General features: G+C 41.7%; 2 protein-coding genes across 5 annotated transcripts in view; one reads left to right on the top strand and one right to left on the bottom strand.

The window, feature by feature from the left end:
- eva1ba (eva-1 homolog Ba (C. elegans)) overlaps positions 1-2969 on the top strand; it is a 95691-nt gene extending 92722 nt beyond the window's left edge. For 3 of the 4 annotated variants that reach the window (XM_020590083.1, XM_020590079.1, XM_020590080.1), the window contains 2 exons: positions 2606-2693; positions 2879-2969. The gene's annotated coding sequence lies outside the window, so the exon portion shown is untranslated. Of the gene's footprint in view, positions 1-117; positions 234-322; positions 347-2605; positions 2694-2878 lie in introns of those variants that run through there. The other variant, XM_020590081.1, reaches the window with a different exon arrangement.
- map7d1a (MAP7 domain containing 1a) overlaps positions 1-14024 on the bottom strand; it is a 48743-nt gene that overhangs the window by 11926 nt on the left and 22793 nt on the right. Inside the window, 12 exon segments of the mRNA XM_020590075.1 lie at positions 808-988; positions 1147-1429; positions 2867-3102; positions 4161-4291; positions 4623-4768; positions 4869-4909; positions 4911-4962; positions 6232-6336; positions 8480-8591; positions 8922-9085; positions 11616-11636; positions 12222-12290. Of these exon segments, the coding sequence (XP_020445731.1) occupies positions 808-988; positions 1147-1429; positions 2867-3102; positions 4161-4291; positions 4623-4768; positions 4869-4909; positions 4911-4962; positions 6232-6336; positions 8480-8591; positions 8922-9085; positions 11616-11636; positions 12222-12290 (1541 nt within the window).

Below are 14024 nucleotides of genomic sequence, written 5' to 3'. Positions count from 1 at the left end.
TTAACCACAAAAGCCACTTCTGTGAAAGACCACAAGGGGGTGGCAAATTGCTAATTGTAAGGGCTGGACTACAGACCATTCACAGACAACACCTCACCACAGTTGATCTTGTTACAGGTCAAGAGGATAAACAAAATACTGTAAGAGCCATGTTCCCCATTTCATTGGAAATTTGATTCTACTGTCATTCTCCTCTGGTTCCCCCTGGCAACATCCACAAACAGAGCGAACTGGTAGTATTCACATTGTTTTACAAACTAATATGTAAAAATGGCTTATTTTGTGGAGCTACTGGCTCAAGTTTTGATTATTTGACTTTAAGGACAACAATATCTCATGGACATGGAAACTACTGCATGAGCCTGTTATCTAATGAGGTGAGTATGACATCAAAGCAAATGTGACATTTTACAATCCAATCCAATTGTTTACTAAAGTTAGTGGAGTGTGTAGGTTTGAAGTGTGACGCATGTCATGACCTTTGCTGCAACACCAGTGATGACTGTTACAGTGGTGCTTGATGGTCCCTGTGTCTGTAATGGGGTTCAACTGCTTGCATTTTCCTTTACCTTTATCCTTATGACTAATCAGACCTGCACAGTGCAGTATAATAATACACACTACACTGATCAGCCATGACATGATGACCACTGATGGGTGAAGTGAATAACACTATCACGATATAATGGCACCTGTCAGTGTTATGCAGGTGGTCATCATGTTATGGCTGATGTAAACTTGATGATAATAATAGTGACCTCATTTTAGGTGCTTTCTCTTCATGCTGGGAATTGACGGTCTGTATACCTGCTTTTGCAGGCGTAGGTTCTCCTCCTGCTCTGCTTTGGCTCTCTCCTGGGCCTCCTGGTCTGCCTGCAGGCGCTGGGCTTCATCTCTCCTCCGCTGTTCCTCAGCCATGGCCTGGGCTTCCTCTTCCCTGCGCCACCTCTCCTCTGCCTCCCTTGCTATTCGCTCTTCTCTCAGGATCCTAAATTAGTTGGGCATAAGGCTGAGGATAAGCATTTTCAACAAAATCATGCCCCAAACACTTTGAATGCAAAACCCGACAGATCTTGGACATTGCAAGGTCAACACTGCTGCTGACTCTCTCTAGTTGTACTTTGAGGCATATTAAATCCCTCTTACCTCTCCTTCTCTTCCTGTTCACGCCGTTCCTGCTCCTCCCTCTCCCTCTGCTCCCGGGCCTGTCTGCGTTTCTCTGCCAGTATTCGAGCGGCCTCTTCTGGGTCGTTGGTGCCTGCCATGGGCTTGGCTGAGGGAGAGGGTGCAGGTGATACAGCAGGGACAGATGTAGCTGAGTGGACTGGCTCAGGTGAGGAGGAAGTGGCTGTGGTTGTAACTGGTGTGTTTGATACATGGGATGAGGCGGCAGCCGAGGACACTACGATGGCAGGAACTACAGAGGAAGCTAAGACAGGAAAAGTATTGTAGAAAGACTGACTAAATGCTTTTTGTCAGTCTTCATGTTTCTCTACAATTAATGACTTTTAAAGTGATGCTTTCTCAAAGGAGTGCCTATTGGCTGTTTGAAAGGCTGTTTACAGTGTATGTAAACAGCCATAGCTTCAGCCTGAGAACTTGGTAATTACATAATTAAGGCTGATTAGTGCAGCCTCTTAGAGTAATGTGTCAGAAGACACAGACTGTAGGGCTAAGTGTGGCCCACTCATTGCATGCTTTGTATTTTCACGCCTAATTGAACAGATGGTAAGATTTTTTTCACTGTTCCTTTGAAGAAAAACAGATTTTACAGAAGCCAATTCACTTTTTCCATTTAATCCATTGTTCTGACCCGTCACAGAAGGAGACTGAGCCAGACAGTGAGCAACTAGTGTGTTTACAACAAAATGATAAAAATACAGTATGACTCAGTAACAGAGGGAAGCTACCCAAAATCCAGATGTGCTGCATGTTATGACAAATAGACCAAATATTCAAAGTGGTAACCAAGTGCAGTCTGTTAGTTACTGTATAGGAACCTTGATGAAATCTAAATAGTCCACTTACTAGACCTTCTGGGGCCTTGGCCACTTCTCATGGTCTTAATCAGTGTATGGATATGGTGCAGTTGTTATCAGGTAAGATAGGGTTTGTTTGGTGTACCACCCATTGCTTATAGGCCTAGACTGGAGTCCTCCCATGATGCTCTGAGCACCTCTTCTCCCCCTCTTCATTTTATATGCCACCACTACTGCCTCCTCTCTCCCATAGTTTGTACCCTCTCTCTCCCCCTCTCTCTGAATTTTTCTGCAAGTATCCCAGAGCTCTACGTTTTTGATGAGCAGTCAGCGACCACATTAACCTGCCCAGTGTCTGTTGTCTTGTTGCTTTTCTTTCTTTTCTCTCTCCTCTATCAACTCACTCCAACTAGTTGAGGCCGCCCACAAGGAGCCCAGGTCTGTCTGAGGTTTCCAACGTTAAAGGGAGTTTTTCCTCCTGTTGCCAGCTGCTTGCTCAAGGGGGATTTGTTTTGTTCTCCCTATAAAACTCTAAAGTCTAGACCTTCCAGTGTAAAGTGCCGTGATATGATTGTTGGTGTGAATTGGCACCATATGAGTAAAACAGAACTGTTATCAAATTTCAGTCAAGTAACAACAAGCTGACCACGTGATGACGACCAAGCCAACTCCATGGCAACTGAGGAAACTGAGATGCAAGTCTGGAAAAATGTAGTAAGTGGACCTTGAGTGAAGATTATTTTCTCAAACTCTTAATTCCAAGGCCAAGAAAGACCCTTAGCACTCATTTTCAAGATTTAAGGTTTAAGCAACATTTTATCCCTGTTGTACAAAATGTGACAGACTTCTGCATACTGACCATAGCCAACACTGTCTTTGGTACTCACTCTTTTTCTCAGGGGTCGCAATCCTATGAGGCTCCTTCACTCTCTCAAGGGGAACAGGACTGGAGGATCGATGGTCTATCCTGGCAGGGGTCCTGGCTCGTTTGGGCCGACCTTTAGGGGTTGACGGGCTCCCACGTATTGATGAAGGCTTGGGAGAGGCAGCAGGGCTGGGAGAGGCAGTTCTGTTCTTAGGTGTGGCTGGAGATGATGGTCGTTGTCTCGCTAAAGGACTGGGACTGGAAGAACGGAAAATACAAGGGGGCAAATGAAAGACTGATGGGAAATTAGGCCATTGATTTTCTAAAGCTTTCAAACAGAGCTGCCCATATAATTTTTTTAAATAAAAGAAATATTAGTTTAAGTGATACATTTTTTTGAATAATCCTGACATCAGGAAACATGTTCAGCTCAAACCCTGCCTCTCTTAAATATGCATTAGCAGTCAGCATCCTAGCAACACACAGGCAATGCAGCTCCTGGACGAAAAGTTTCCATTATGCTGAAGAAATGTTTTATTTTCCTCCTCCGGGCCTCTGGCACCGACAGCTCTGCCAGGCTCTTTGCTGCCTTTATTCTTAGGTCAAAATAACTTTTCTGTTTAGCATAACATTAGATTATTCATTCAAATAGTTCTCAGTTTAAAGTAATATTTTTGAAGAGGAAATGGCAGCATGGTGACACGGTGGATAGCGCCGTCACCTCACAGCACAAAGGTTACAGATTCAAGCCCCGGGCAATCCAGCGCCTTTCTGTGTGGAGTTTGCATGTTCTCCCTTTGCCTGTGTGGGTTAGATAATGGATGAAAACATTCATCCATTATCTATACTGCTTGTCCTGACACTGGGCTAGAGGGGTACACCCTGGACAGGTTGCCAGTCTATCATAAGGAACTCAGTTTTAATTTACACCGATATAAAATAGAGGAAAGCATAAAAAGCCTCACACATGAGAAGCTAAAACCAAAGAATGGTTGGATTTTTTTTTTTTTTTAAATATTACTGAAATGATAGATTATCAACAAGTTGATAGTAAACGTTCTGATTGACTGATTCATTCACTGTTTGTTTCAGCCCTAATGTGATTATATCTCCAGTACTGCTACAGAGAAGCCGATTTACTGAGTAGTTAACTGACCCGTTTTCTTCTCTTGGCCCATATTGTAAAATGAAACAACTGTTGGTGGTAAATATTTTTTTATGAATAAAATCTAAATGAATAGACTTTAAACTGAAGTGAAATGAATGTGTTTTAAGTAAAACTGGCTAGAAAAATGCCAATGATTTATATGTCTTACCTTGGGTCAGGTCTATGTCTCATATTGGGTAGAGACTGCCTCTTCTTGAGCACCTTCTCTTTAGTGAGGGCACTTTTCTCCTTATCATTCTCCCGTTCTTTGTCTCTCTTTTCCTTTTTGTTTTTATCCATCTGTATGACAAAGGATGGAAATGAACAAACTCAAATTGAATCATTTACTGTGAATTTCAAAGCAAGCATTCAGTTATAATAAAAACGGGAAAAGAAGAGAAAAAGTCTAGTCAGGGATCATGGTTGGAGCTCTTTGCAGTAGTTTCTTAAAAGTAAACCTACTGTGAAATTTTCGTCAGGGGAGCAAACGCACTTGCAGAAGCAGTCAGCTGTTACAGATTTCATGGCTCTTTAGCTACGCTCTTATTGTAGAAAAGTGCTTATTTACGAGTCTCTTGAAAGAGTCAGGTTATATTTTAGAAAGATTTAAGAGCTAGTTAAGCAGACATACTGGTGTGTAGCTCCGTCTGTGTTGACGCTGGGCGATGTCAGGTGTGCTGGATGTCACCCTCCAGCGGTCGGAGCAGCGGTGGTGGGGCTGGTGGGTGCATGGGGTGAGGGGACTGGCTGAGGCCGAACGGGGGCAGAGAGGAGAGTCTGAAGTGTATGACATAAAATTAAACCACGCAAACATTCACACAGCAGTATAACTGATTTACCATGTAACAGATGTTAAACTGTTAATTTTTCAACTTACGGCCATCTTTGCCACTGCTGAGGACACTGGCAGCACTGCGTCATCAGCCGGTCGACTATACTACTCTCCCATGGACTCAGGGCAAGGCTACGGGCTGCAGGTGGGAAAAACAATCACTGTGTCTATCAGTTTGCTTAAAGGATATGTCTCAGTTGAACCAGAGGTCTGTTATGGTATCTGCCACAAACTGAGGTCAGACCTGAAGTTTTAGAGGAACTTACACACATTTGAAATCTCTCCCTCAAAACCAAAACACAGAACTAAATGTGAAGTCTAAAAGTTGCCACCAGATGTAAATGACAACTGACAATTTTTCATGTTCTACAAGACATTAAGAAGGCTTAAGCAAACAGAATCCAAAAACACTTCAGTGCCACCCAAAGAAAAAATGAGAGGAGGTGAGGAGGAAAATGAGCCCATTTACGTCTCTGCTATAACCCTGGGCTGTATGGTACCACCCAAGAGTTATTTGAGACTTTGAGTCTGTTTTAGGCTGGTCTAGACAGTGAGTCAGTTATAATTACAGCCTTGCACAAAATAAAAGGCATGGAGGCTCAGTATTTTTTGTTTGGCTCAGGTGTAGGCCAAAAACGATGCTTTACTGAATGCCCAATGTATTGGGGTAGAGGGGAGAGCAACAAGGATGGTTACCCAGCTATTTTTTTTCCCAGCAGCACAGAGGACAGTTCGTGCTCCAGGGAGTTTTTGGAACACCATCTCCTGTAAAAATGCTGACTCACTGGCTCCCTCCTTAACTTAACTTTTTTTCAAACTCACAAGTTTCTTTTTCTTTGCGAGAGTACATTGTGACCTGATTAACTTCAGAGGTACAAACAGATCTGCACTTAAAAAGAAAGGTTGATTCAAAAGAAATATTTGTCATGTATAAATCAGACCCACCTCCATATCAATCAACCAACAAAATTCAGAAAAGACATCCGGCATCCAGGCTTTTGTGACAAAAGTGAGCGCACAAGGATCCATTTGACCGAGTACACACAGACACACAACACCAGGAATGAAATGGCCACTACCACACAATGTACCAACCAAAAAGATTAAAAAAAGACAGCAGAACAAAATATGAACACAGTACATAACCCATATTAAAATATGAGCATGCGGAGCATGTCAAACAAAGCCCTGACCCAATTTCTGGAGAGTAAAACCAAAAAACCCACAGTAATACTGTAAGATGGAAATGGGTCAGCTATCAACCATCAAGCACAGGAAAGGGACTGTAATCAGAAAGGGGAAGAGGGAACTGAAAAAATAATGATAGATGGATTCGGAGGTATGGGCGGTGGCAGTGTGATGACACATTTAAAAAAGGGGGCGGGGGGCATTCCAGATGTTGCCTTACTTCTGCTTGGGGAGTTCCAGAGCGTGGCGGAGGATTTGGAGAGTCGCTTGTTTATAACAGAGTCCACATGTTTGGGCAAGTTGACCGCCGACACAGAGCATCTGCCTAAGAAGCCAAAAAGAGCGCCATACACGTTCACACATGTCACATGCTTGAGAGAAGAGGGGGGTACCCTTTAATGACGCCTGTACAAACATGCACCCACTCACTATATAGACAACTACACCACCATATTTTCAATGAAAGCGACACTCCAATTAATGCAGATTCCTGAGGGCTGACCATGGGTATAAGACCACAGTACACATGTTCACTTCATCTAGACTTCAGTGGTGTACGCCGGCATCTATAGCACATAAGGCACAGAACATGTTTCATAAATGATGTATTATGTTTCTGAATGCCTCAAAGGCTACAGTTCACTTTAAATTGCAAAAGTATTCATGTTGAAGTATAATAATTAACTTTATTTATATAGTGCTTCACAACAAACAAAATAAGATACACTTCTGTCGGTGTGTCATTCCAGAAACTGGATGATCCAGACAAGGTACTACTGTACAGTGTGTATTGTCATTATTTTTTTGGTAGGTAGCAAGTGGAAACTGCTGTCAGTTGGTGGATTAACCAAATATTTTCTGGAAATGTTCAATGAAGCACTCCAAGTTTAATTAGCTTTTTGTGATTTGGGGGTAGGTAAGGTTCCTTTCAAAATTCCACGTGAAAAATTAACAAAGCTTCATATCTAGGCCACAACAATTCCAATTCCAGAAACCAAGTCAAACATGCTGAGGGAGAACCTTTACAAACCACCTATCAAGCCACCAACACAAGTCCGGTTAAAAGAGAATGATATCTCAAACTAACCATGACAAGCAAACAAGTGATGGAAAGCAGTTCCTGGGAATCATACACTCAGTCAAGGCAGATGGCGTGAACCGGCACTTCAGAAAAGAGCAAAATGTTAAATCCGTGAAATTGTCCATGTGCAACATTTCCCCGGTCTATTTGCCTTTAATACACTGCAGTCAAATAAATACTCTTTTTCCTAAAATGTGATCAGCCATGATTCAGAGAACATTACAGTAATAGAGACATTAAAACAGGCTGAGGATGAATGTAATTTAAATACACAAGGCTGGTGGAAGAGGCAGTATGCTTCGACAAAGGCTGGTGGAAGAGGCAGTATGCTTCTTCGACAAAGGCCAAGACACATACTTTGGAGCATTTCCTAAATAACATGCCAAACTCTCAGCCATTCCACTGCTTATTCTTGTTTACTTTCATCATTTGGCAGACAGCATGCTGCTGAGGAACGAAAGAAGGAGAGACGATCTGAACATCAGTAACTCCCAGGAGCATATTGCAGAGGAGATTGCATGACATAAGATTGAACTATGAACTTGGCACAAAGGGACAGAAGCATCTACCAAGTTGCACTGGTAACGCATCAAATCTACAGTACAGACTGACAGGACTTTATCAGTTCAAATGAAGCATCATTGGGCAACATATTCACCTTTCCTGCCGGTCATTAGAACCCTGCTTACTGAGACTGTTGCAATAAAGCAGCTGAATACCTTTTCACTTTGTGCAATCAACAGTCTGTTTATGATAAAGAGCTAATGACCCTGAAATAATGTTGCAGTAGATAACGGATCAGAAGAAAGAGGAACATGACCAATGTAGAAAAGGAACAGCCGATTAAAGTGCAACAAAACAAAACCACTTCTGCTGTCTAAATCGGTGAGCAGTATTCCTGACAGTATCCATCATCATATGCCAGCCCCAGCAATGAGCATAAAACACCTAACTAACAGAAAAGACATCCTGCATCCAGGATCTTGTGACAAAAGTGAGCGATATTGGATTAGCATTTGTTGGATATGTGTAAAATTATGTGTGTTGATATATCAACTGTCTTTACATGCTTGAAAGAATAAATAAATCAAAATAAAATCAAACGAAGCCATATATTACTTAATTTATCTGAATGAGGTGATAACAGACTGAAATAATTTACCTCCAATGGATTTCTGGGGTTACTGGCAATGAAACTCAAGTAATGACAAATAAGAACTTCAACAGAATGTAGAGCAAGTAAAACTGCACTAATACTATATTCCAACAAAGTAATTTGCATCAACTGCCTCACATTAGCAAAATGAGGCAGTTATTTTACAAGAAATTAGTCCATCTCATGGATTATGATTTATGAGAATGTGTAAGGTTGGACCAGCGAACTCACCCTCTTTCTGGCTGGTGTTCTGGATTAGCGCACCAGCCGAGGACCATCTTTGTTTGCGGATTTCTGTCCAGGTCTTCTTAGTTGACCTATGGATGGCTGCCTCATAGCGTTCCTGTAAAGTATACAGCAATACATACCAGTCATTTCAAATGCATGGGTGCATATGCAGGTTTGGGTGGCATAGTGCTTTGAAAAACCCAGATTCGAGCACCTGCTTGGCTTGAGTGTCACTAAGCAAAACCATAAATCCCTTGATCACAACAGACCCAGTTCAGCTGCTGTTGCAGTGAAGGGGGGCATTAAGACCAATAGTAAATGACTCTGGGTGATACCTCTGAGTATCAGTGCAGTGTAAGAGGGGAAAAAGTGTAATCATCACCATTCCTACACCATCACATACCAAATTAATTCAAACATGGCCTATGTTCTAGTCCCAACATACCTTGTTCTTCTCCAGTTTCTGTTTCTGCCTCTCCTCCAGGGCGGCTCGTCGTTTTTCTGCCTTAATCCGCTGCTCCACGAGCTTCCTGCGGCGCTCCTCCAGCTGCTGCTCCCTAAGCTGCCGTGCCTTTTCCTCCTTCTCCAGCCACTGGGTCTTTTTGGCAGCTAGGACGGGACAGACGACATGGGTGGTAAGAGTTTTACATAAGGGATCAAGGGACCAAAGGTCAAATGATCCCGAACTCTCTTTTCCATGTGCTTCTAAACAACACACATGATCTTTCAATGATGCATTCTTTCAAAGGTCTGTATTCATCTGGTCTTGAAAGAGTAGTATGATATCTGTTGAAAGCCACAGTTTCACACAAAAAATACCTTTTGATAGGCTTCAAAAATCCTTTTTGAAACTTGAAAATATCAAGAGTCTCACCGGTGTTTGTTTCTCATTTAAAACAGCCTTTAAAAAGTATATTGCCCTTCACTTCAAACTCTTTGTGTGTTTGGAAAAAAGAAATTCAATTGCTCTGCTTTTTCACAAGATAATGCATAATGGCAGGCTGATCAGATGCAGTACTTCTGAAGTGACACTTTCATACTACACTAATCAAATCAAGCTTGCACTTCAACAAGGCACATACTTTGATATAGAAATTGCCTCCTTGCCCCTGAGCTATTCAGACAGGGCATTTTGTGGCTGCCTCACTTTCTTTAAACTACAAAAAAAAAAAAACTACAAATGATAAGACTCAATCCTCTGAAGCACTTGACACAACACATTCAACTGGTTCTGGGCTTCAGATTACAGTGACACATCACTACAGAGATGCTGGAGGTTAGACAGGATAAAATTTACTGAGAAGCACACAGTTCAGCATCGATCTGAGTGGGAAACACAAAGCTGAGCTGTACAGAGGCATTGCTTGTCAGCTTTGATGCAAGGATCTGCTGCAGTGCATCATCTCACCTCAAAGCCAGATCTTTACCTTCCAGTGGTACAAGACTATAGGGAATGACATTGTACGGGAAGTGCAGTGGAAACAGCTTCACAAATCACCTGTTACGCTGTCATGAGAACAGAGGGAGATGAAACTGCCTCAAACACAAAGTTTAAGGCTCCCTCAGACTGATCATGCCTTTCCACATCAATAAGATTTCCTTCCTACTTATAAGGGAAACTTAAAGTCTTCGACAGCGAGTGACACTCAATTGAATATCTGAATGAGTTATTCGACAGGCTGTTCCCACTCATGATTTACACATTTTCTCAGAGTGCCATTTATCATCAGTCTTTTAGCAGCTGTTTCAGGGTTTTAAATGATAAACGGGTGTTCAAATCTGAATGTCTTAAGCTGACATTACTTTAAAATGCATTTCTCAAGTCTCTCCTGACAGTGATCAGCACTGACAAGTAGCATCAAGACCTACTACAGTAAAATCATCAAATAATTATAAACCTCCTGACATAACATATTTATACTATCCCACTGAGGGCAGACAAAACAGGAGCGTAGCTTGTGTGCAGTCACAGCCATTTCGCTAAAGAACCAGTAAGATGCAAGCCAGAATATGCAGGGATTTTCTGACCATGCCTCGTACTAAACTAGAAATACAACTGGGGATGGTTGATAAGCTAAGAGCTTTTTTAAGCCGATACTGTAAACACAAGCTTTGGTGGGATCTTTTATCCAAGTCTGACCGAGGGTATTAGATCAGAGCCGTACCATGTGGCGTGTTAGACTGATCCGCACTATTAAATCTGTCAAACTCATCTTACTGCTGTCGAACACACAGTTGGATTAGACAACATGGCATTACTGAAAGTATGAGAACAACTAGCTCAAAAGAAACCTGCAATATGCAAGGACATGCATTAAGATTATGGCTTATTTTAACAACAACAACAAAAAATCCAAACATGGTAAATACAAACTGTGTTTGCCAAATCTTTTAGCTAGAATCATTGAGGTTAAAAAGATATTTTACATATACAAAATCCAAAAACTTCAGGCTTGTGTGCAGCTGCAACACATAGATGAACAAAGGTCAAGCAATGGCACGCAGCATCTTATGTGTGAGCTGTGGGTCAGTCACTGAGCCATGTTTAACAACCAGTATTTATTTATTTACATGTAAATACAGGTTGTATGATCAGTCTATGGCTGCATGGGTTTTTGTAACAAAACACATTGATGATGTTCAGAGAGACACATTTCTGTGATAAAGAGAAAATAAGACAACCATGATTTTAAGACAAGGAACACCATGAGGATTAAATGAATAAAAGACTAGGGCTGGGCAATGTGACCAAAACTCAATATTGTAATGCTTATGCATGGTATTTTTCTTAAATATGACAGAACTGATTTTTTACTCCAGTCAGAGCTCTCTTTTAAGGACTATATGTGCTGTATCTTCTAAAAGCAACCTATTATTTTGCAAATTGCTTTGCTCTATTGAGAAAACACATTAGTAAATGTCATAACTAAGGGGGTGGTTTTTGGAAGCCATATGGAAAGAACCTCCAACACAGATCTATGATTCCTAATTCCAGTGTTGATAGATTTCTGGTGTACTGCCCAGCTCTAAGTAGAACTACTGGATTCCATTAGGTTGAGCTATCCAAATCAAACAGAATGACGACAAATGGGCTTCACCACCATCACCACCACCACATAGAGATAGGTGAGTGGCTTACCTTGCAATGTGCTGAGCTCTTCTGCAAGAGGAAGGGGTGAGAGAGAAGACAACTGTCAATCATGCAAAGCAGTGCACGACCAGCATGTAGCCGTGTGATAATGTGACAGCCTTATGTGAAAGAAAATAAAGACACAGGTGTAACTGACACAAGAAGTGCAGCTGTGTCCTTTGTGTCATTCAGGGCATTTTTTGCATCAAGTGATCAAACTGCATCGGTTTATGCTGGGATACACTGTAGAAGATTGTTTCTGTATTTCTGGTGACTCAGCTCTGTTTTCAGTGCGCAGAAATAATTTTAGATTACAGATGCTAAAGCAAAAATAATGTACACAAAATAGAATATGCACTTGCTTTGACATAGAATAACATGGATATTTCAGCAGGCTGGAAATGGTGGCTTGGCTCAGTTTGGAGCAGATTCCCAAACTCCTCTTATCCTGTCTGAGTTTTTGTGCGACATGTGCATACCATCTGTAGCCCACAGTCAAGCCATTGGCAACGCACCAGCAAATGCAAAACAGTAGCCTCTTTCGCCCTGACACTAGGGGGAGCTCTCTGCCTGTGTAAAGGGCATTCCCCCCCCCCCTTCCCGGTTTCCACTTACCCAGAAACTTGGCCTTTTCTTCTCTCCGCTCCTTGGCAAGCTTCTGCCTCTCCTCTGACTTCATGATGTCTGAGATGAGAATGGAGGAAGGAGAAAAATTGGAAGAGAGAGCCAATTTACAAATTTAAGTACAGTCCTTTTGTCCTTTAGACACACACCACCACTCAACATTATTTCATCAGCAACATGAAAGCTGAATGTAAATTAATCTGAGAATTTTTGGCTTTGTATCTTACAGATCATTCTGTCAACATAACTTGTGTTATGAAGAGATTATCTGACATATTAAATCAGTTCCCACAACACCACATCATCCAATATGGAGTGAAAAGAGCATAGTGAATGTTTCATTTTCTTTCAGAAATAATATTCTGTCAATAAAAATATAAAGTTAGCCTTAATACTTTTAGTTCTGAATCTTGTAAATGTGTTGTCATTTGTACAACAGCATGTTTTGACAAGTTAACTGCATTTTGTCTGAGGAGTACCTGCACCTGCCCTCTGATAAACATAAATATGCAGCTCTTTTTGCTCACTGCTGCTAAATCAGCACAGCAAAGGCCTTTAACCTTTAAATGTCACCACAGGGACATGCATGCCACAAGACAATGACATTTCTACACCGATGCTCAACACAGGGCTGAAACTGACATTTACTGTGTTTTCTACATTATGAACAAATGTTTGAATAAAATTCTGCAGGCAAGTCAATCTGCTCCAAACGAAAGCTGCAGCGCGTGGCAGACTCGCCGAATCTCCTGTGGCATCTGGATGTGATACGTTATGACTACAGGGGAGCACTTACATACAGTGGTGTGAAAAAGTGTTTGCCCCCTTACTGATTTCTTATCTTTTTGCATGTTTGTCACACTGTAATGTTTCAGATCGTCAAACAAATTTATATATTAGTCAAAGATAACACAAGTAAACACATCATGCAGTTTTTAAATGAAGGTTTTTATTATTAAGGGAAAACAAAATCCAAAACTATAGAGCCCTGTGTGAACAAGTGTTTGCCCCCCTGTCAAAACACTGTTTTATCGCACCCGACCACCAGGCATTGAACTATCTTTTAAACGTCCATACCCGTAATTTGACAATACTTAACCCAGAAAGGTCCATAGACCTGATTTGTTTCAGTTCAGAGGCTGAGACAAGACTTTAGGCATGGTTCTTTCTTTGTGTTACTGGTGGATGGCTGTGAATGCCTAGTGGGACCTGATCCGGCTGGTTGGTCCCCGGCCGTGTAGCGGCTGAGAGGCAGCGATCGGCATGATGCTGAGCAGTGATCCAGGCAGTTTTTTGTCCAGCCTGACAGTTCACTGCACTTGTCATCCAAAGTGTAGAGTGGTCTGCTGCTCGAATATAAGTGACAAGACAGAAAACAGGCGCCGAGTACTACAGCCTCTGTGTACAGCACTCAGATGTTATTGTATCGTTCAATGACTCTGTCAGCAGTTGGTGGGCTCCAGGGATGCTGAGAGTCAGTGTACATTCCAGTTTCATAGGATCTGCTGGTCATCGACGTGCATGTTTGGTGATGTATAATTGTAGTGATCTGCAACATTTTGTTCTAGTTCTACAATTCCAGTCATAATAAATCAAAGCCATCTATCAAAAATATAGATAAACATATCTTTAATATATGGCTTTGACTCATTTTATTGTCACAAAGTAGGAGCCACAGTGCACAGAGGTGCCTCAACACACACCTGAAAGGATATTTTTCATGTGGGACAGCTTCACAGCTGGTTCACAGACTTCTCCACCCAAAACAGTTCATTGAAGAAGACTGTCCAATGC

The sequence above is a fragment of the Monopterus albus genome, unplaced genomic scaffold (assembly GCF_001952655.1).
Source record: "Monopterus albus unplaced genomic scaffold, M_albus_1.0 scaffold11.1, whole genome shotgun sequence".
Classification (NCBI taxonomy): domain Eukaryota; kingdom Metazoa; phylum Chordata; class Actinopteri; order Synbranchiformes; family Synbranchidae; genus Monopterus; species Monopterus albus.
The sequence above is the reverse complement of the archived record's forward strand: the minus strand, read 5'-3'. Positions and strand labels throughout refer to the sequence as shown.